This window comes from Anoplopoma fimbria, chromosome 12, assembly GCF_027596085.1.
Source record: "Anoplopoma fimbria isolate UVic2021 breed Golden Eagle Sablefish chromosome 12, Afim_UVic_2022, whole genome shotgun sequence".
In the NCBI taxonomy this organism is placed as follows: Eukaryota; Metazoa; Chordata; class Actinopteri; order Perciformes; family Anoplopomatidae; genus Anoplopoma; species Anoplopoma fimbria.
Genome location: NC_072460.1, coordinates 5,760,675 through 5,783,660, shown reverse-complemented (window position 1 = coordinate 5,783,660; position 22,986 = coordinate 5,760,675). Strand labels below are relative to the sequence as shown.

The window sequence follows — 22,986 nt, the reverse complement described above, 5'->3', positions numbered from 1 at the left end:
TATCAAATAAAGGCAAAACGCCAACAAAAGACAGGTACACAGATATCTCTGACAGGTTTTTTAGTCATCATTCAGCATCTCTACGGTCTCCTCTCAACCCCCGGCAAGGCAGAGTATCACTGATTTGCACGTTGTAATTATTCTGTGAATAGTGCTTTAAAGAGAAGTAATCAGTGGGAGGCTTAACAAACCTATTTATCCTGTGATAGTCTATCAGCTTTAGCACCGGCAGAATAACAAGAGCGGAGATGACAGCTGCTGCTTGAAGGCCACCGTGGGCTGAAAGGCACAAACGGAAACAATATTATTCTGTCTCTCTACCTCTTTTTGTCTCCATTCCACTCTTTCCAACTTAAATACGCTCGCTCATCTGACCGATTCTGTTTTTTTGTAGGTCGGTCACATAAAAAGGTTCACTCTTCTATCTGCCACTCTATTTTCCACCAACAAATGTGGATAAAGCTGAAGGCAGCTCAATTAATGTGCGGCCAGAAGCCCACAGGGGGCAGTTGAGACCAGAGTCCATGTCCAATATCCTCTCAGCATGTGTGTGAGCTCAAGTCAGATATGAGACATACTGTAGCGTGTATGAGTCAGAGAGAAACACAGCTTCTACCACATTACAAAACATCTAGTCTCACATACTCCTGGTGGCATCTGGCTAGCAGATGCAAGAGTTTGCAGCATCCAGGCTCAAGTCGATTAGTTTCTTCATTTATAACAAACTTTCAAGAACAATTTATTTTTTTAATTTTCTGATCTGACACAGATGTGTATAAGGTTTGGTTAGTGTACTGCAGAAACAAGGACTTTGAATAGAAAGACCATTGTTTGGGTCCAACATTTTACTGACCAATCCATCCAACAGGACCTTCGTTTGTGAACTACAATGTCCCACTATTTCCTTATTTGCTCCCAATGCCCAAGAGTCATCATTTCTAAGGCCGCTTGAGGACTTTATCCTATGAACTCAACATGTCATTATGGGGCAATTTCTGAAATGACTGATTTGACAATTACAGATTTTTCTTGGGAAGACTGCCTCCATCCATCTTTTTAAAAAAAAAAAGGTCACAGCTGGGCGTCTGATGGCCTGGTCATTGAAATGCATACCATGTGACTGCGTTGAGTTCCAGTTTGAGTCCAGCCGGGGCTGGTTGTTGCATGTCATACACTTCTCTTTCTGTATCTCTGCTGTCGCTATCAAATAAAGGCAAAACGCCAACAAAAGACAGGTACACAGATATCTCTGACAGGTTTTTTAGTCATCGTTCAACATCTCTACGGTCTCCTCTCTACCCCCGGCAAGGCAGAGTATCACTGATTTGCACTTTATCTTCTAAAATGTTACTCAAACAGGCAAGAATAAGGACATGGTTGTGGACTATTTTCAGCCATAATTACAGTTCTCTAGTGACAATCCAAGACATGAAGATGGTTTAAGTGGTAATGACCTAAAATAAGGTACAATGCCCACAGTGAAGGAAAATGTCACCTGTACCTGTGGCTCATTTTAAGAGTTTTTGGACAACAATGGAGGTCTATGGCACAGAGGAATAACATATATCAGGCTTTGGATACACATACAATGCCGAGACGATCCAATAAGATTCATCTTGTTTTGTTATTTAGGTGAAATGGAACTTTAAAGTGATAAAGAAGTAGTCAGAATTTTTTTCTCAGTGTGTCTGTTTCTGTCACAGACAGAGATTGGGTCGAAAAAGGACATCCACAGAAGCAGAGGGTCAGAGAGCCGACGGTGTCAGTCATATTCCTGCAGAACCGGAGCCTGGAGGTGCATTGATGGTCTGTTAAACACGCATACTGTAGAGGACACACCGCCGGGGCAAATGGCTTCACCCTGACAAGGTTGTTTTCAAGAATTTTTACGAGGCCATGTTCAATCCAATGTGTGATCCTTGGTGTGCTTCTTTGAATGAGTGCTTGGGGCAGTGGGGCGTGTCAAGTGTGTCTCCAAACCTCTTGATAAAACCTTGACAGGTGATATAATCACTCTATAGTTTTGCCTTGAACCAACTGTGGTCAATAACTCATAATTTAAATTTTAATTCAACGCGGAAATGTTGGCTTTGATATGAGTAAAGTATTTTACCAAAAAGAATGAAAAGTCTGACACTAAATGGAATATGGTCATTCCAAGTATTTCTGTCTAAGTTGCTGTCAAAAGAACTTAGGCATTGTGTTTATGCCGCCAAAAGATGAATTCTGGATTTTTCAATGCATTTTACCAACGTGTGGTTGTATACCTCCATTTTATCCTGTTAGACATTTGAACTGTAATGTAATGTAATGTAACTGTCATGTTTAGTATATTAATTCTGAGTAACGGCCAAAAAACGTGTTTTGCCACCAAATTATAATCAGCTCACCCTTTTCCCGTTTTCGTTACTGAGATATGGCATTTACGAGATTGGACTGGACGGACAACCCAAAGACATAGTCCCTCCGGCCGTGGTTGTCAACGGTGCGGAAGCTTAATAAGATGGGATTCATGTCCCTAAGGTCATATAAGTTAGTGACTCAGTGATTAGAGCGCCATGTTAGCGTACAGTGTTCAAAATAACATTGCATCACAAAATCACTGCATTTAGCTTTTTATGTGATTATGAAGGTGGTGCTTCTGGCTCTCGTGCTATTATGCATTGCTATGTTTGATTGAAGTGATGACTACTTCAAATGCCAGGTCCTGATTAGACACCTTATCTATTTCCAGGTTGAACATCTTGAGGTTTATTTATTGGATGCCTGATGTTTGTGTGGATAAGTTGTGTGCCCTTCAGGGAATGAAATTAGCATCTGCCGCCTGCCAAATACAGGTAAATGTTGGCTCTGGAAGGTACAAAATTCAGGTCACCTGCCACAAGGCTAGATTGGTTCTCCTTATATTTAGAAAATAAATATTTTCAAAAAGGATACATTTTTTTCGATTCCTACAGTCTGGTACCACTGACTCAGTGTTTACAATTAACGTTCTATATAGATTTCAGAAATGAATATTAAGTGGCGGGTAGGAATGTTCATTGACCTTCCACAGTGGCGGGTGAGGAAAGAACCGGACCATGGTGCCCTTCATGTAGCAGCCTGGTCTCCAAATAATTACTTCTCATTTGAAACAACTGCATTGTTTTCTACTGGATTACATACGTTTCTGATTTATCCCAAATACATTTCCCGTCAAAATCCACAGAACTCAACACATCCTCATAGCTGAACGACAGAGGGGCTGCTACCAGTTTGGTACCAGCTCAGTAGATATTCATAACATTTTTTAATATTTCATTCTTGAGAAGCTGTAGATGAGGATAAAATGAGGAAGCATATCAAGTCAGTGTGCTTCAAATAAAAGTCTTGTCGGATCATCGAAAAGTTAGTGATTCAAGGACATCCGCTTCACACAGCAACTCTAAAGATGTGTGTAAGGGAGAAAGTTGAAAAGACTGATTTGAACTTCCCTGTTCACACAACTGCTTCTGTCACTTCTCCATGGCTGACTTTGAAGAAAAACTGTCCAATAGTGTGCACTATGAATACCCATTTAAACTATTTTGCATCTTGTAGTGGTTCAAAACACGTATAAATGCTATTGCCTTTAAACGTAGTCAAACAACACTTTGTACAAACTGGTCAATTTTGAGGCGTGTTACCTACTTTCTTTGGAATTACATTTGTGTTGGATGATTCTGCAAAACTTTGCTTGTTGGACATAAATCCTGAGGTGCGGACATACACTGTAGGATTAAAAAGCATATCATCCTTCAGGACTTCTGAACAACATAAATGTAACTAAACATGTCGAAACTCATGGAAGTTGTTGTAACGATAATGCTCAGATCATTGCAGAAAAAGCAACAAAACTGGAGAGCCATATTGTTTTCTCCTCAGAACACTGTGTTGTCGTTGGTTACTTCACATCCTGATGTATTGCCCTGACTGTTGGGTAGTGCGGGCACATAGCATTAACGTCTAAGAATGCAAACAACCATACACAGGGTGGCACTCACAAGCATAGAAGCGCTTAGTTGAAAACAAGCCTATGAAAAGCCTGACATGAATTTGAAATGAATGTCACTGCAGCAAAGGGTCAGCTTCCACCACCAGCACAGACGACATGTTCTGTGCATTATGGTGAGACAAGCTTTGGTTTCAGGCTCCTTGGCATTGACATACAGCACCACATAATGAATCTATTTCCCCCTTCCTCTCTCCGGCGACATCTGACCACAGCTGGGAATCTACAAATAATAAGAAACAAGGAAGATTTATGTCATCGCTTGGCTAAGAAATCTATTGTTTATCTGCCCGAGCTGCCTGTCCCCTCAAAACATCTTCACACCTTTGCAATCATCTTGTTAACATAAAGCTCACACACCACAAACACACACACACACACACACACACACACACACACACACACACACACACACACACACACACACACACACACACACACACACACACACACCGTCATCACCAGCACTCCCTTGGGTCTATTTATAGGCAGCATGTCCTAACCAATAAGAGTCTGAGCAGGAAGCCGGTCTTTTAATCACATACTTAGTCAACAGATATGCGACACCTACTCGGCTTCACACTTAATATAATTACAGTTGTTTGCGGCGCCCGTCGGTTAGGAGATCAGTTAAATATGCAGGAATTAAATTACCATAAAGCCAATGGGCTGCGTAGCGATCTTTCTACGGCGCCACGTCTTTGCTGCCCTGCTGCGCTGTGACTAAACACGCAGGAGGGGGAAAAACCTAATGAGCGCGATGACCTGTTGCATTTTCACCTGCGCTATATTCCCCCAATCAATCGCTGGAGGGACTCTTTTAGAAATGAAACTCATTATCAGCATCAGTAGAGAGAGGGGGATGTGGTGGAAAGAGAGTGACACAGATGTTAGAGAGCAAGAGAAGGTAAGGAAAACAGAATTTATAAAAAAGAAACACCACATTTAGATTGGCTTCTTTGACATTTCACAAGCTGAAATCCTAATCAACAGGCACCCTTAAGAAAAAAAGCACTAATGTCAACTGAGCTGATTACTGTGTAATTGTCTGGTAATCAGTGTCGACACAGAGCAGTGAAACGTGGATCAGTTATAAATAACGCTGCGGGTAGTGAAATGGTTTGTGAAATGATTGTTTGTATTGATGGGTTTAGTGTATTTATCTTGCTATACAGTAAGGGAGAACTCAGATTAGGGCAGTAGGACCTTCCAACGTCTCCCCTGCTCTTTTCTATAAGCGTGCTTTTAGGGAATATAAAATGTTTATACAGTGAAAACTGCTCATAGCGATCACGGCTACAGTAATCAACTGCTTCTCAGCTTGGGACAGAATCATTCCCATAAAAATGCTGTTTTTATAGGATCATGTAGAATGCTAACAGTGTTCATTTTTGCTCTTTTATACGTGACAAAATATGGGGCAAAAAATTGTTTAAACTGTGGTAAATATATAAACATATAGGTTATATAACTAGAAAGATGCACAAGAGGTGCAAAAGTACAAGAGGTGCATAATGTTTTCTTTTTTTCTTTTACTTGACTGCGTTGATACTTTGCCTCGCCGAGCCCATCTGCTTATCGGCTGGTGGCCTGAGGCTGATGCTGCGTGAACATTGGGATAATGACGAGTAAAAAGAAAGCCATTTTCTCTCAACGAGAACGGCAGTCTCCTCGAAGCTTATGACAAACTGCCAACGAGAGGCAGCAGCTAAACCTGGTGTTCCTCAGGCTACCTTGTGTAGTCTAAAGGAAACAAATGAATGAAAAAAATGCCACTGCGGCGCTGGCACTAATGAGGGAGGCAGGCGCCGTTCATCTGCATGTGATGCCAGTGCTGCAGTGGCATTTTTTCATTCATTTGCCCAGAGCTCCGTGCTCACGCGCTGGCAAAAAATAAGCAAAGTGTTCGGCGCCAAAAAGGGCTCCGTTCAGCAGCGTGCACCGCCGGTAAATAGCGAAGCTGTCCGTTCCATTTCTTTACGTAATGAATATACAACTGTAAAGTCAAAGGTAATCTGCTTGAGAAATAAAGAAAAACAAAAAGTAACAAATCTGGTTAAAAATCATCCAATAAAAGTGATTTGACATGGACTGAAGTTTCACTGAGAGCAGTTTCCACTGAGATCCACTGTGGTCAGTGTCTCTGCTTCCTGAGTAGGTGTACACCCGAAAGGATGAGAGTGTGGAAGAAGTGTGACCAGAGCAGGGCCACAGACGACAGCGGTGAGAGGAAATTGTGAGTTCAATGACATGGACAGCTAGGACAAAAAAAGGTGAGAGGCCAGGGGAGTTGGACGAGGAGGTGAAATGAGAAGAGGTGGATTGTGTGAAAGGACAGAATGAGAGAGCAAAAAGCTGAAAGGAAATGGCTGGGAAGACTATTGGAAGACTTTTTGAAAGGCCGAACTAATCTTCAAATTCACTCAATCTCTCTGGATACGACTCAAGTGTAGGACGATTGACAGCGATCGTCAAGTCATAGCTAGTAACTTAGTGGTGCTGTAGTATGAGAGATACTTTAGCCTGTTACCACCATATCACATATGTGGCCGTCAACAAGTCAGCTTGATACATGAAAAAAATAGTTTCTAGCAATTCATGGAGTTACATGAGCAACATTAGCTGGCTAGCTAGAATTTATACAATCTGCTAAAAACAGTTATCATGTCAGCTAAGAAACCAGCAGGGGGCGACTCAGATTGTATGGAAGTCTATGTGAGAATGACTCTACTTCTCTCTTGATTTATTCCCTCAGTAAACGTTGTAAACATGAGTTTATGGTCTCAATCTCTAGTTTCAAGTCTTCTTCAATACAGCATGATGTTCATTTAGTAAATGATGCTCCATTTAGAGTCAAACAGACCATAAAGCTGAGTATGCTCTAGGGTGGGTTTGCTATGATTGACAGGTACCCTGCCACTACCAGAGCCGTAGAAGGTGTCACTACGTCACTCCTCCACATAACAAATATGGTAACTTCCGTTCATCAGATGCAAAAAAGCAAAGATGGTGGCGGCCATATCCCAAGATTGCAATGGCAAAATCGGCCAACTTTAGGCTTCAGTCCACCATCCAATAGGTGACGACACGATGACTACATCCACTTCTTATCTACAGTCTAAGGTTATCCTGTACATCCTGTTTGTCAATGCTATGTATGAAGCTCTTATCTCATCTTAACATGCAAATCAATAAATGATCCATGTATAATCAGTGCAAAAATTCTCAGGAATCTGAATCTAGATTCATCAGTATGATTGGAGGCGAGGGGAGGAAGGAAGAAAGGGAAGTGAGGGACTAGGAAGAGGAAAGGAATCTTAGATGAACGGGTTGATATATAATAAGCAATCTGTTGGCGGCTCAAAGCCCTGCATCCTAACCCTCCGAGGAGCGGGTGTCCTTTATTGGCGTGTCATTTCTGGGGAGGGGATCTGTAGGCATGTAGGGTTCGAGCTTCATCGCCTGCGTGAACTTTAAAAATCCACATTGACTTTATCATGAATTTCAGCCGAACAACCCTGTGAGACTTTAAGGCCGGGAAAGTAGACGGATGGAAAATATCAAATGAACCCGGTGACCTGGTTCAGATGTCAGAGACAGGAGCAGGATATTTTTAAGCCGGGGACGGCAGCGGACCACCTTCAGGTGCTCAGTGAATTGTGACGCAGCTTAAAGAGAACAAGAAACAGACAAAGGAGACGGAGAGCATTTGGAAAATATGGGCAAGTTAAATGCATCATTAACTCCTTACATGATTACCTGCGAATTTATAGAAAGGAAAAGTAGGTACTTGATAATCCTTATTATAACGGCACTTAAACAACAATTAAGCAGTAAATGTACACCAATGATTCTGTTAAATGTCACAGTATATTGTGCTGCTATGCTCCAGTGAGAACATATTAGGGGATTGCCTTTCATTATTCATGTCCATGTAACAATGTCCGAATTTATCTATTTAATTAGATTTTTAATTACTGTATAGACAGATGTTGTGTCCTTTTCTTTGTAGTTAGTGGCCTATAATAATCAGGGCTATAATAATCAGAGCCGGATGGGACAGGTACTAAAAATGTTTTATAAACTAGTAAATAAGGGACAGGGGACAGTGTTGGACAAGTTACTCAGGAAGTGTATTTTTTTTACTTGGTTCTTTAAAAAGTAATATTACTTTACTTTTTACTTTGTATTTAAAGTAATCCAATCAGTATATCAGTCTGCAGTATCTGCTGCTTTACATTGGATGAAAGGCTTCTCCTTGGGTTCATGAAATGCATGCAGCATCTGAAGGTAGCAGAGACGTGTTGATGAATCTGCAGAGCCGTTACACGCAGACGTTCACTGTGTTTACCTTCATGAAATGGTCTGGAAACGACGCCTGGCTAGCACAGTATAACCATAGAGACCTTTACACACATTAGCCTGTTATCTCCATATTCAGACTTCAGGTTACATGCCTATTTTCCAACTACGAGACCAGTAATGCAACTGGCTGAGAGTGTTTAATAATAACCACACCTGCCGATCGATATTCACCTTCAACCAGCTGCTTTGAACGTTGCGCCGCTGCGCATACATGAACCAAAACAGAAGGTGCATGGAGACGCCCACACAGTCCGTGTGAATACCATCTTGTGCTTACAATTCATTTTTCTTATCGAGGGTGAGAAAATAATAAACCGAACAGCCTGCATGAGCAATTTGGAGTTCTTGCCCAAGGACACATCGACATGGACTAGCTGAGCCGGGGATCAAACCGCCAACGCTCTGATTGAGGGACGACCCTGCTTTACCACTGAGCAACAGATTTGAACCAGTGCTTCTGCTACAAGGACTGCAGCTTGATTCATTGGGCACCTCTGTACCAATTTAGCCTCTTTAATCAACATGAGAGGATGACATTTAGAAATGTTGACCGTTTGCACTGACTGCTTTCGGTGCGATGGTGGATCCTTGCTGTCAATTTCTAGTTGTTAAAAAAAGAAATCAGATTAAAAGAAATTAAGAAATAAAGAAATCTGCCGAGAAAATTGAAAAGTGCATCTCTACTGTATTGGTAGCCAACATTAGGCTATACTGTGTAGTCATACTTATAGACCAACACTTAGGTTACCTCATAAGAACTTAACCAACTGAGCAAACTGCATCCACTACGGAAACCCCACAAAATGTGGAAGAAAGCTCTGGTTAAAGTTTGTCCGTCAACCCAAAAGTGAAAAGAGTGAGCTGGTTACACACAGGTTTAACGTCAGAACAAGCCAAACATTTTAGCCCGTCTGTCCTAATTAATATTCATCCAGTTGCTCTAATACCTTTCCCATGTTTACAGCTCATGTTGACCCAAAACAAGGCTGCATGCACTTAAGCTTGGTTATATCCTAATCGTTCAAACAAGAATGCTCTTCATTAAGAAAGCTACAGCTTTCTTTGGCTTCTTTTAGTAGAAGACACTGTCTGCCACACAGCAACCACTCGTAGTGAACGCCGGTACAGCCATTAACCCCGCGTGCCGCTCTGCTTCTCCTCAGCGCTGTGAGCTGATGTGGGGAACATTTAAAATTCAAATCAGCTTGATTAAAATGTTCTGACTGTTCAAAAATGAACAGGTAATGAACCTGCTTGGTATTAGCTAAAGGCCCAGAGGGTCATAACCTCTATTAAGGAGCATAATCACAGAGCAGCTCTCTTTCACATTCGAGCTTATGATTGTCCTCTGGACACATTTGAGCAAACACTTCATTGTGCCACTAAATCTACTTGCAAGGGGGTTCGCCCTTTCATGTTCCCTTGTCCTTTTCATTCCTCGTTTCTAGTCTGTGGTTCTATCTGTATCTGATGTGTCACCTGTCAGGAGGACACGGTTGCTGTATTTGTTGTTGCTTTAATAGCTCGATTGTTTATCTGCTCCCATGTGTCCATCACAGTGCTTCCATGCAGCCGGTTACCCCCCCCCTCAAAGGACATTGGCAAGACACGCTCAAAAGGAGCAGAAATGTAAAGAGGGAGCAACAGAGCAACAACTGTGATATGGGGAAATGAATCATGCACAAAGCGCACACACATGAACAAACACAACACAGAGATCATACTTGGTGTTGAACGTACATTAAAGTACATTCTCAGCGTACTCTCACTTTATCTAGAGGACATCTTCGAATTAACTGAAGCTAAAACAGGAACACGTTTTGGCTTACAAGAATCACAGCAGTCACGTTTGGAATCCAGCTTTTATATCACATTTTCCTCTCCTTTGCTGAATCTTTTCCATGCTCTTTAATCAACCAGATTGGACGACTGCTATGGCCTTTTGTCTGGTAAACACACAAAGTCTTCAACCAAACTAGCGGGAAAGAGTCCAGTTCATCCTTTAATAAACATTTATATGATTATGTGATATGTCCCAACCAGCTGCCAACTGTCCATCACTTATAATGACAAATACTGTCCCAGACTGTTAACATGCTCATGGCTTTTAATTAAAACGTTTAAAGCCTATTTTTCTTGCATTTAAAGTTGCTTTAATCAATATTTTTAATATAGTTAAGAATGGGTCACATGACTCCCTCTCATCATCATCGTTTTCAGATCAATCCACTGTAAAGTACCTGCTGGCTTTCCAACACATTTTCCATGGACACTTTATAAACTGATAATATGTTCATATTGAGTTTCCAGATTGTTGCACTGTCCCCGAGTGGCCAAGGTGATCAATTAATGCAGATTTAAGTCAGGGGAAAGAGAAAGAGTTAAAGGGAACAATCGCTGGATCCTACATTTCCCACAATGCAAGCAGTAGCATCTTTTCCTCAGACTCTCCCAGCCTAGTGAACAGCCTTTCAAACATCATGCTCCCAGTTTAAAAGGCAGACTTTCATTAGCAATTTGTTAAAACTTTGGAAATCCTGAAGCACAAATCGAGATAACCCTGATGACATCATTAGTAGTAGTTAACTCACTGTGTTACTACATATACACACATGCGCTCACAACTAAACCACACACAGGTCGCAATCACTTCTCTTTCAGGTCTGGGCTTCCTCTTAAAGGGCGAAGTGAGAATGAGACCTGATAGTACAGAAGAGGGCCATTATCCTTTAAGGCCAAACACATTAAACCTGACTGGAAGGATTCACAGGGGGGTGTGTGTGTGTGTGTGTGTGTGTGTGTGTGTGTGTGTGTGTGTGTGTGTGTGTGTGTGTGTGTGTAAAGGATGTTTTGTTAATATGGTTGGCTGGAGGTTAGACTCGCTTGATTTTACACCTAAATGCACGTGTAAATGCAGAAGTGTACACTCAGAGGGGGAGATCTTTTTAACGAGAGAGCAACCAAAAGATCAACATGTCTGCACACACTGAAACACTTCCCGTTCTTGGGCTTCATTTTTTATACAAATACATATAGATGTACACACACACACACACACACACACACACACACACACACACACACACACACACACACACACACACACACACACACACACACACACACACACACACACACACACACACACACACACCGAAGGACCGGGAGTCACAATGTTAAATGTTTGAATGACTTGCATTATTGATGGATGTACAAATTCAAGACATTTGCAGTTTCCAAGTCTTAACAAATGTTCCCAGAAAATGAGAGCTCAGTGGAGCTTTCATTTTTTAAGCTGGTCGATTCATTTTTTCTGCCTTCACTAATAGAAATACACAAGATTTTAGGCCTTAACATTCCAGGGGTGTAACGCATAAACTACACGAAAATGCAAAACAACTCGCCTGCGAATATATGTCGCATCGAACCTGCAGCAACGCAAATTTGCAGCAGTTGCAACACATTTTCAATCAAGGTTGAATAGTTTCATAGCAGGCAGATGAACCAACTACCAAGATCCCTATTGACCCACAGCAGCAATATTCAAATTCTGCGTAAAAGTACTCGTGAAAAAAAACAAAAAACAGTGAATTGATTGAAGGCCTCAAGAATCTAGAGCCGAGCTAGCGGCTCTGTGAGGCTGTACTAAATAGAAACATGTTCACAATGACGATGCTAACATGTTAAACCTAGCGTGTTAGCATGCTATCATTTGCTAATTAGCACCAAACAATATGTGCAACTGAGGCTGGCGGGAAAGTTATTGTTTTGCAAACATTTGGTCATAAACCTAAGATACAGAATTTGAACTGATTACGCCACTGGGAAAAGTCGGAGGATCACCAAAGTGATTATAATTCATCGTGACGAGGAATAGAATGTCTGTGCCAAATTTCACGGAGACATTTCTCTCAAAAGTACAATTGTCAACCTCGTAGGAGAAGTCAGGGAATCAGAAGGATTCATCATCTGGGAACCGTGAATGTCTGGACAACCTTTTTGCCAATGCACACGGTAGATGTTGAGATATTTTTAAATATGGATTCGCTGACTCCTACTTGCCAAGGACTCTAGGGAAGCAAAAAGATTCATGAAATATCTCCTCTGACATCTCTCTAAGATCCCACAAACCCCCGTCATTTTACTCTGCATTCTTCCTCCGACCCACACCAGATCACACCTACAGTTTTGTTCCATTCATGGCATTCATGGCAGCCAGAAGAAAGACGAGCAGCTGTATGAGGGAAAAGGTTCCTCTTAAGACAACAACAGCAGGATTTTCAAACTGTCAGGATGTCAGCCCCGTGTTTCTAAGCGGATGAAAGCAGCGAATGTGATTGGCCAGGATTGTCCCAGCCTCTAAAACACCCACCACAATGTGTGATCAGGTATTCTTTCTGATCCTACCCCGTATCTGGGCGCACCAGGTGCCTCTGGTTATGACATTATCAAAAGAGTGTTGGCAAGCCCTGGGCTTGGCACACTTCACTGCACTTCACACACCTTGCTCCTTAGATAAATGGGCTCAAAACAACCATTAGCTACAGTCCTGGTAGAGGAGCTCCGGGACCTGGATTCTCCTCGTGTTTTTCTTCAAGTCCAACTGTCTTTCCTCAACTCTTAATTGCACTCAAGCTGCATCAAATCACGACTCACTGCACAGAGCTTTAAACAAAGGCCATTTATTTATCCGAGCATCTATAAGACTATGAATCATCACGGTTTCAGTAATATTTTTAGTCATTGACTGAATCCCACAGCATTTAGGCTCTGGGGGAAAGAAACAATTTTGTGTGAGAAGCTACATTAAATGACAAATACACAGACGACAACGCTCAGTCATGTATGTTCAAGTAGACGGACCCTGTTTTTCATTCATCCTACGTGAATACTTCACACTGACCTTGAAGTGTGCACTCACACACAGTATTTTGCTGCATGCCCACACATTCTAAATTTATATTATCGGGAGCTTATTCATGTAGGAGCTTGTACTCCAAGGTTATCATAAAAAAGTGTGTAAAAACTGCTCCAAATGCCGTTTTGCATTTAGACACAAGGTTTTGAAAATATATATATTTTTATCTCCGGTTAGACGACCGTTTTGATCTTTACTCACGATTGATAGTAACATTCCCACAGTGTTATTGTAGTGCAATGCAAAATGCAATTTTTAAAACATCATTCCTCGTTGACCCGGCCCAGATAAGATGAGGAAAGTAGATGGATGGATGGATGGATGGATAGATGGATGTGTTTGCATGCACAAGCTCCAGATCAGCCACCGGTTAGTGTCTCACAGAACGATCCTCAACTGTTGCTTTTGACTGACGATCAACGGTTGTTTTTCTCAGAACTGCCATGTGTAAATGGGCCATTATGAATTGTCTAATGACAGCTTTCCAGGCTGACTTTTGCCTCACCATCTGCGACAGCAAACTGGCAAACTAATTCAATTCCTATCATTTACAGGACTTCTGGACATGACGCACTTGTCAGGCTTGGCCACATAAATTGCAATAAAATTCAAGCATCAGACACGCTACAACATTATGCTGATACCATAAACTCACTGTTAAATATATCTACATGTTTATATGTATCAATACTGCTGCTGTGAACAAAAGCAAGGTTAACCCTTTTGCTATCACACTAGAGGCTCCGGTGTTGATTCACCCTTTAGCCAGCTGCCCACTTGCTGAGTTACGTAAAGATAAACAATGATAATCCCCTAAAATTCACTTACATTTTCAGAGCACCGAGAGGGACAGGATACGCCTCCATCGTTCTCAAAAAGATTATACTTTTTCAGAGAGCTGCTGAAATCCATCTGGAGTATCAGATGTCTCCTTGTTAATAGCAGACATAAATTCAGCATGATGAATGCATTTTGTTCTGTATTCTGAGGTGGTTAAAATGGGATTTGCAGAAAATAGCAGTGAATATTAAAGCTCATCATAGCCCAAATCATCCTGTTCTCCACAATGATTCATTTTGTTCCAGGTGCTTAAACCTTCACAGTGCAGCAAAACGCTGCCTTTAAGTAGGAGGTATGAGTATAGCATCCAGTTAAAATCATTCACAGAGTTACAGCAACTGATGTGTTTCCCTCTTCTAAATCGACAGGCATATTACCCACAATGCATTTAAACATTCGTTCAGTTATTGTTTTATGCAGCTACATTTCATGTGAGCCATAACTCATATTTCAAAAAGCCCTGTTGGAGCTTTTGCTCATTTCTTTTACTGGTGAGGAATCTGGTGCAGGAAATGATTTTCTCCATCAGCATCACCATCAGCTTTGATAAGATCTGACTGTTTCATGTGCACAGAACAGATTTATTCAAAGTGCTACAGGGTGGAAGTGCATGCACTCTGATGAACCAAACTATTATTTTGGGCTGCATACAAAACAGCTTCTCTCTTCCTGTGAATCCAAAAGAATCAAATTAAGAAGGATTTAACTCTCTAAATATTACGGCGGATCCAAACGCTTTGAAGCTTTGAAGCTTTGAAGGCTTGAAGGCTTGCCATGGAAATCGATCGTATAAATAAGTATTCTAATGAATTGTTTTTTTAAAATAGAAAAGTCCCAGTAAGTCCCGAATAGCACATCAAATAAAAAGAAGTAATCTTATATTATTCATTATGCTTTAAGGTTATTTATTGTGAGTTATCCTCATATGGATAGCACTGGTTGTTTTGTGTAGAGGGTGCATGCGTGTCGTTTGGTTGCTGTCCTGGTTTGAGAGAGAGGCAGTTTGAATAAAGCCAGGTATTTTATTGGACGCCTTTGTGTTGGCATATGCTACAGTATATTTATATACATCTGTTCATAGACCTATGAGCAAAACCTTTTTTTTTTTTTTTTTTTTTTTTTTTTGGGCTATCGCTGTAATTTATGTGATGAATTTATTGCATCATTTTTACGTTACAATAAAAAAAGAAAAGATAGATAATAAAAGTGATGGCAAAGTAAAGCACAATACAGAAAAATGATGATTGCAAGTATGACCTGTGTTTTCCTTTGTTTTGTGTCGACACCTATTCTATTATTCTATTCACTGTGTAACACTTCATGTTGACTGGCAGTCATGCTGTGTGTTTAGTTCCATCCGCTGTGAGCTCTGTTAGCCAATCCCATCCCAGGACTCTGCTGCCCATCGACTGCTAACAGCTAAGTAGCTCTCCTCCTGCCGACATGTAGTCAGCACTGGGTTCGGTTTGTCGTTTGCTAAGTGATAGTTATACATACAAATCCCAGACAAAATACTTTGAGTTAATACTTTGGTAATTTAGAATATTGGAATATCAACCACAACTTTAGCTAAAACCCTCAATGATCTTGAATTCACTCAGCCACTCCTACGGCCCCTCATGCTGCCACCAGCGACGCTAAATGCATTCACTAGACATTTTTCAGCATTGAGTTTCTTCTACTTCTTGGGATTTCAACTTCAGTGAGTCAGTGACCGCCAACGACTAGCCCCATTAGTGTTTATGTGAGGTTGTTTAAAGACAAGCAGTAAAGAGGCAGACTGTTACTAACACTGTGTGTGTCAGAGAGGTTGTTTTCTTTCCCATCCCAGCACAACTTGTTAAGCTCCAGATACTCCAGATGAAAGCTCCGCCCTCGAGTCCTGCCTTAAAAGTATTAGTTTGATGTATAGCAAAGTCACCGCTCACCTTGATCCAGATCGTACTCCTCCATGGTGCTGACAAAGTGAGGTCTGGAGTAGAAGTTGTGTGGCCCCGGTTGCTGGAGCCCCCCCAGGCTGAAGAGGCTCCGCTCATTGGTGGCGCAGCAGGAAAAGGCCCTCCGGCTGGGGATGCAGGGGTAACGTGTCCAGCTCTTGGTCTCCAGGTCGAAGGCCTCCAGCGCCGTCACCGGCATCTTTCCCTGACGACCGCCTGGAGGAGGCAGGAGAATATTCAAATTCAGGTGCATTAATGATAATATTAATGGTAATATGAGGCTGTAATAAACTGCTGGATCACTTGATTTAGTTGATAGACGCAGCCCTGTTTACAGCTACAACCTTCAACATCATCATTAACAAATAACTTCTGTATTATGATAAAGATCCATCATCTATATGGGATATATTCCCTGAAATATTAGCATTTATATGAGTACAGCCAGAGAGTTGCAAATTCAGATTTTCTGTGTGACACGGTTGGTCCTTGCTTCCCGCGTCCTGTTTTCTTTTCATTGCTTTTAATCCCCTGCTCCTGTCACTAAGTTTCCTTGGCATTTACGTCAAAGTCTGGCGAGCGGGCAGGCCAGTGCTGGGACCACATCTCATTTCAGACTGGAAGCAGAGTGCAGTAGGGGGGGGGGCTCCCCAGAATGTGAATGATGGAGAAAAGGAGGGAGGTTGAGGCGGATGCTTGACCATGTGAGAGGGGTGTTGAGGGTAAAAAAAACATGAGAAAAACAAGGGGAGGGAAGGAGAACTGGAAGGAGAGAAGAATACAGAAACAGATGATTGAGAAGAAAGAGGCGGAGTGAGGTGCAAGATGGGAGAATGAGACAATGACACAAGAGACATTGTGAAAGATGTAATCCACGGAAGAGAGGAGAGTGCGGAGGAGTGAGAGAAGAAAGTGGAAGAGGGTCAGCTGGAGTGGGCCGGGTGGCACGGAGATCGATGACAGCAGCGAGACAAAGAGTCCAACTGAGTGGGAAGCACGAGAGGCGGAGAGGCGGGAGAGAAAGGAGGACGTTTTGGAGCTAAAAGATGTGTTGATTAGAATATAAATGTTCAGTATACAGAGGCACTAAAAAACACAGTCAAATATAATTAAAATAGGCCGTATGTTTATTCTGTATAGGATTTCCTGTGGGATTGGATAGTTCACATTGACTACTTTTACATGCACCAAACATTAATGTGTTTGCCCTTATTCCCAAAAAGACAATATTCCTAATAGGCTGTTTACATGGATAATAAAAAAAAAAATTCCACTAATATTTTCATTTACATCCAGCTGTGCATATTCCGATTAACGTAAAACGACCCCGTGATGCATCCTCATCATCGGGGATAGGGAATAACCAATTCGACGCCCCTCTCTGCTGTGTTTGACAGGTCGATGCCCTAACATGTCGTTTATCAGGTCAAACTATGGAAAAGTGGAACTGTGCCATTTAACTTCTTGCTTCAGTTTTCCACTGGTAACGGACTTGTTCGACCGGGCTATCACGGAATATATATCCAAATGGAATATGATGTTTACATGAACCATATCAAATTCAGACTAATGTCATATTCAGAATAATAGTGGAATATCAGTGTGCATGTAAAGGTAGTCATTGAGTGTTACCACAATACTCCAGAGACACTACCATTCAAAAATAAAAGAAACTGTGCAGCAGCATTGACTGTAATAATTGACTTATAAGTCAGTATCCAAAACTCAGCTCATCACTGATAAGTCATCCGTCTAATTTGTATAACTGACTCAAATATACACGCTCAAGAAAAGTTAATACACGTTTATTTTCAAATTGGAGTAATATTGTGTATTTGTAAACCAAAAGACATGTATTTCATGTTTAAGCTATTTTGTTTTACTGCAATCTGATTGGACACTCTTTGATAAACACTTTCTCTGTAAACAACCTGAAGAGTGCGTTTCTTTACATTTCATGTGTTGTTGTCATTTTTTAAGTATTTCAGGTGTTTCAAGAAACGTGTAGCGCAGCCCTTTTTTTTATGTATTCATGTGTCTATTGTGTCTTCTTTATGTTTCTGAACAAGGCAAAGATGTATATATCTGCATGGGTCTTTCTCCCATCTCACCATCCCCTCCTAAACAGAACCAGGAGGGCTTAAAAAGTGGTTTACTTTTTTTATTTTTTATTTGTTACCCTAACCCTTGAATCCATATGCTATTTTTGCTACAGCAAAAGAAGAAAGTAAGCAGGCAAAATCCTGTTTGAAAACATGGTTTGTGTTCTTACAGGCTGCTTTTTTGGTACAATACTATACCTGCTGTTCCTGCTTTGTGTGAATGAGATTGTCCTTGCAGATGAAGGTACACGATGCTGGCTGGTACAAACACATCATTTCTGATTTATGCTGTTACCTGACACATAGCTTCAGTAGTATAAGAGTTGCAGAGAGTGAGCTGTGATTTGTCTTTGTGCTAATTCCTTATCTGATTTTGCAGCTGCAGCAGGTTGCTGTAGTCTCAATGTACAGTATAATCCCATTCGCTCATTCAAGAACACCCAATAAGATACTCACGCAATAAAAGCTGAACAGGATGTGCGTTTAGACCCAAATCATTTTGTTACACACAATGATTTCTGATCAGCCTTGATTGGTTTACGGCCTCGTTTCAGCTGCGCTTGTGTGCTGATTACCGGCCCTGGCACCGCACCGAAATCCTCGATTCAAATTTTGTACAAAAGAATTTAAAAAAGAGAATGAACCTTGATGAGTGACGTCATATGCCGGTAAATCTGCTGCTGCCTGGGAACACACAGCATTTAAACCAACTGATCCAAACACAGCCGTGGAATGAGAAACGGCTTGAATTAACAAGGTATGAAGGGATGAATAAATAATGACCTGGATTTCCAGTTATAAGCACCAGTATCACATCATTCTGTTTGCACATGACTCGTAACTCTGAATCCATATGTGACATCCTACTATTGAACTCCCATATGTGTATGTGTGTGCGTGCTGTGTCTTTCACACACTCTTGTAATTCAGCGTGCTAGGCTGCATTCAATTGTGGGGGGAATCACTTTTTCTTTCACTGCTTCATGTTATATTTTTATGTTGGTGTTGAACTACAATCAAAAAAGACACGTTTTATTTAATTATTTCATTGCATTGTGTCAGTCCATGAGATTTTCATTTGACTGTCTGAAGTAGCCAGAAAAAGCACCACTTAAATCTTTCAGTTGCAGACTTGACATGTGCTTATAAATCAAAAGTGCAAAGGCTCAGCTGATGTGTGTTTGAAGCCAAATGTTTGTTTGTGTGTCTGATTCTTAAAGGAATAGTATTATATCATATGGCTACAGCCAACAGACGATTAGCTTAGCTTAGCACAAAGACTGGAAACAAATGGGAAACACGTACAGTGGCCTGGCTCTGTCCAACAGTAAAATCCACCGAGCAGCACCTTAAGCTCACCAATGAAAAACAACAATTTGCCGTTTTGAGGGGTTGGGAATATTAACTTCCTGGTGTCCCCGCTGGTTGCCTAGCAACTGCTCAGAGTCAATCTTCTCATCGAACTCTGACAGAAAGCGAATGAGCGCATTTCCCAAAATAAGTTAATAGAAAAAGAGGGGCAATATTAGTCTTTAACAACAAAAATTGTTAAATCAACTTGTGGCCCCAAACCACGGGTATCTTTGAAAAGCATATGGAGTAGTTCAGCTAATTTCAAATGTTTGAAATTATGATTTGGTAAAAAAATAATATGTACATTTCAACATATATTTGTGTTTAAGAGAAGAGCAAACAACAAAATCAGTATAACAAATAAAATAGCAAACTTCTCTCATCTGAGAAGACCCATGTCTATGTTTTAGTATCACAAATTCTTTGTAATAATCAGACGGGCTGCTATTAATAGTCTTCATTAGAGATAACAGATATATTGGATACAGTGGATTATAGAAGTACAAGTTAAAGTCTTTTTTTCAGGCCTTAGGATTTAACCAAGCTGCAGGTCCAATGACAGCAGTGTGTGGTATTAGTACTCTGTAGGTTTGTGGCATTAGTACTTAAGGATGAGAAGGAGGCTGACATATAACGTTTGGAATGTAATGGCTGAATTGAAGAACCCGCCAATGTTTTTTCCTGCAGTGATAGGGCTCTAAATGTTAGTGCACTGTACAAATACATTCATATTTACAGTAGTGTTTTCACATACATGTACCTGTACATAAAACGTTTCAAGTAATATGCTACTAAAATATTAGTAGCTAAACTATTGATTGTTTGCCTGTATTGTTACTCTTTCTAGAAATAGAGCACTAGTTTGTTAATTGTTCCAAAATAATCAAAATAATTTCATTTTTATTCAACTCTACATTTTTAACCTGGTCAAATGGGACCACCCTGGACTGGCTCTCTGTATATAATACAAAGTAAATCATATTTTGTTTTTTTACACTGTTGCATTTAAATCAAAGTTTTACATTTCAGAGACTCTTTGATTTTTTGAAGGTTTAAAGGAATACTTCATTCAAAATCAATATATGCCTCTTTTCCACTGCGGGGTGCAGCTCAACTCAACATTACTTCACTAACTTTTGATACACTCACATCGACAACCAGACAGAGCCCCGTCAGCACCTCGCCAAATAATCACGGAGCAGGTTGTCATTTTTTTGGAATCTCAGTCAAGTGATTAAAAAATATGCGTCACTATTGACTGTAGTTTGTTATTTTAAAATGGAGGGTTCTGGAGACGATACTCTCTGACCCTATGCAGTGTTTTAACCTGGATGGAGGCGATACCAAAAGGATGACCAGGTACCAAGTACTATTCACAGCTTTTGTCAATGGTAAACCATTCGTTAATGGAGATAAGTACTATGTACAATTTATATTGTTAGTGGGTGACCTGTTCCTTTAATATTTAACTAATGTTCGTGGGTCTTCTTGACTGTCTGTAACATCTACTGGCTCTCACCAGGGACGCGTCCTCTTTCCTCTAGTGTACACATTGTACATTAATGACGGCAGCAGCATGTATGAAAACCATCACATCTTGAAGATTTCTGATAAGTCTGATATACAGAGAAGTCATTTCTCCTGGTCCTGTTGTTGACAGTTTCCCAAACTGATGTTGTGAATCTTCTCCGTGCTGAATGTGTCAAAGACGAGGACGTGCATTGATTTTAGCCATTCTCAGCCCTCTTCTGATGGTACGGTGATTGATGGCAAAAAATACAGAAATAGTGGAATTATTTGGGAACAATACAATAAACTGACATTTGAGTGTAATGATGACATGCTGCACAAGAAAAAGCAAGCAGTGTCTCCTTTTGTACCCAGAAAGATCAAGTTGACAGTGTCCTGATGACAAATATTTTAGCAAAATTTCTATCGAGCCTGTGCTCACTTTCTTTTTTATGCGCTGGCATCATTCTCTCAAGGTCAAACACAAAAATGTTCTCAATAAAGTGGTCAATGGCTGCAGCAAAATAACCGGCACTGGTACAGGAAAGTCTTGCAAAATCTTCACAAGCGGCCTGGTCTCGCTCAGAGGGCGTCAAATACCAAGCTTGAGTGGCCCTCTGCATCTTGATACCGACGGGTTACTATGGGAATATCAGGGTATAAAACAGTAGGGCGGGTCATGTCTTCAACGTGGTTAGATTCGTAATATTGTAGCCGGGCAGAGAGAGACAATAAGATAAGATAGGATAAGATAAGATAATCCTTTATTTGAATATTAATCCTTTATTAATGTCCTTGTATTCGATTGCTGCTTGTATGTATTTGAGTCAGAGCGTGCGGATGAAGAGCTCCTACAAACTGGGAGAGTGAACGAAGAGAATGAGTGAGGGTCAACAGGCAGGGGAGGGCGAACCAGCTGCTGCAAGGTGGGGAAGCTCAGGAGAAGTTCAGGTGGTGTTCCTGTGGGTGCTGCGACCTTATAACCCCAGAGGAAGAAAACTTGTTGCTGCCTGATACTCACATTTCTTGAGTGGGATCACAACAACAAACAGACCGGATCAAGCTACCGGTAAGACGCTTTTATTTTTTTATTTTTCTGTAGGGTCCTTTCCACAATGTTGTCAGACACTAATAATACAAATCAGCCTGTCAGTGACAAAAAAACCACACTTTTTTTTGTGAATGTACCGTTTTATTAAATGCCCTCGCAGCTCGTTGGGCGGCGGCTGGTTACAGCGCTCTCACTCAATACTGGACCGATTTCAAAACCTGTTGTCCCCAATCGTCATTAGGTCCGTAACTTACATAACATTATAACCGTACTTATTTGAAGCCAAACCATGATGCTTTTTCTGACACTAACCAAATAGATTTATTGCCTGAACCTAACATTTCACACATTGGACCCTTCTGGGGCAAGATACATTTTCTGTCAATGTCAACTGTCACTGAGTCATGATATAACGTTAACCGTACTTATTTGAAGCCAAACCATGATTTTTTTCTGACACTACAAATAGATCACCTGAACCTAACAGCCATTTTCTGTCAATTCTGGGGCAAGACACACAGTGCTTCATTATAGTGACAGTGCTTCATTATAGTGACGCCAGGGGCTGCTCAGACTCAAAACCAATAAATTCAAACACTCCCTGATGTCAATTCCCACCTAAACTCTACATGGCAAATACATTTCATTGTATCATCAAAGTACAACTACAAAAAAATGGTAATATTTATAATTGGCTTTTTTTTTTGTATCTCTCTGTGTATTTCTTTTCTTTTTGATCTTAGTGTTGTATTTATCCACCCCCCGTTTATTCTAAATGTAGGTATCCCACTGCTGAATAACCAATTGCCCTTATGTGGACAGATACGTTTTTGATTGACAGATAAAGTCTTATTTTTCCACTTATTCTTGCCATAAATTTG

The 22,986-nt window shown here is 40.8% G+C and overlaps 1 protein-coding gene across 1 annotated transcript in view; it reads right to left on the bottom strand.

The window, feature by feature from the left end:
- Positions 1 to 22,986, bottom strand: part of LOC129100178 (kelch domain-containing protein 8B-like) — a 122,070-nt gene that overhangs the window by 22,146 nt on the left and 76,938 nt on the right. The window contains exon 3 of the mRNA XM_054609740.1: positions 16,082 to 16,306. Coding sequence (XP_054465715.1) covers positions 16,082 to 16,306 — 225 coding nt within the window. The remainder of the gene's footprint in view (positions 1 to 16,081; positions 16,307 to 22,986) is intronic.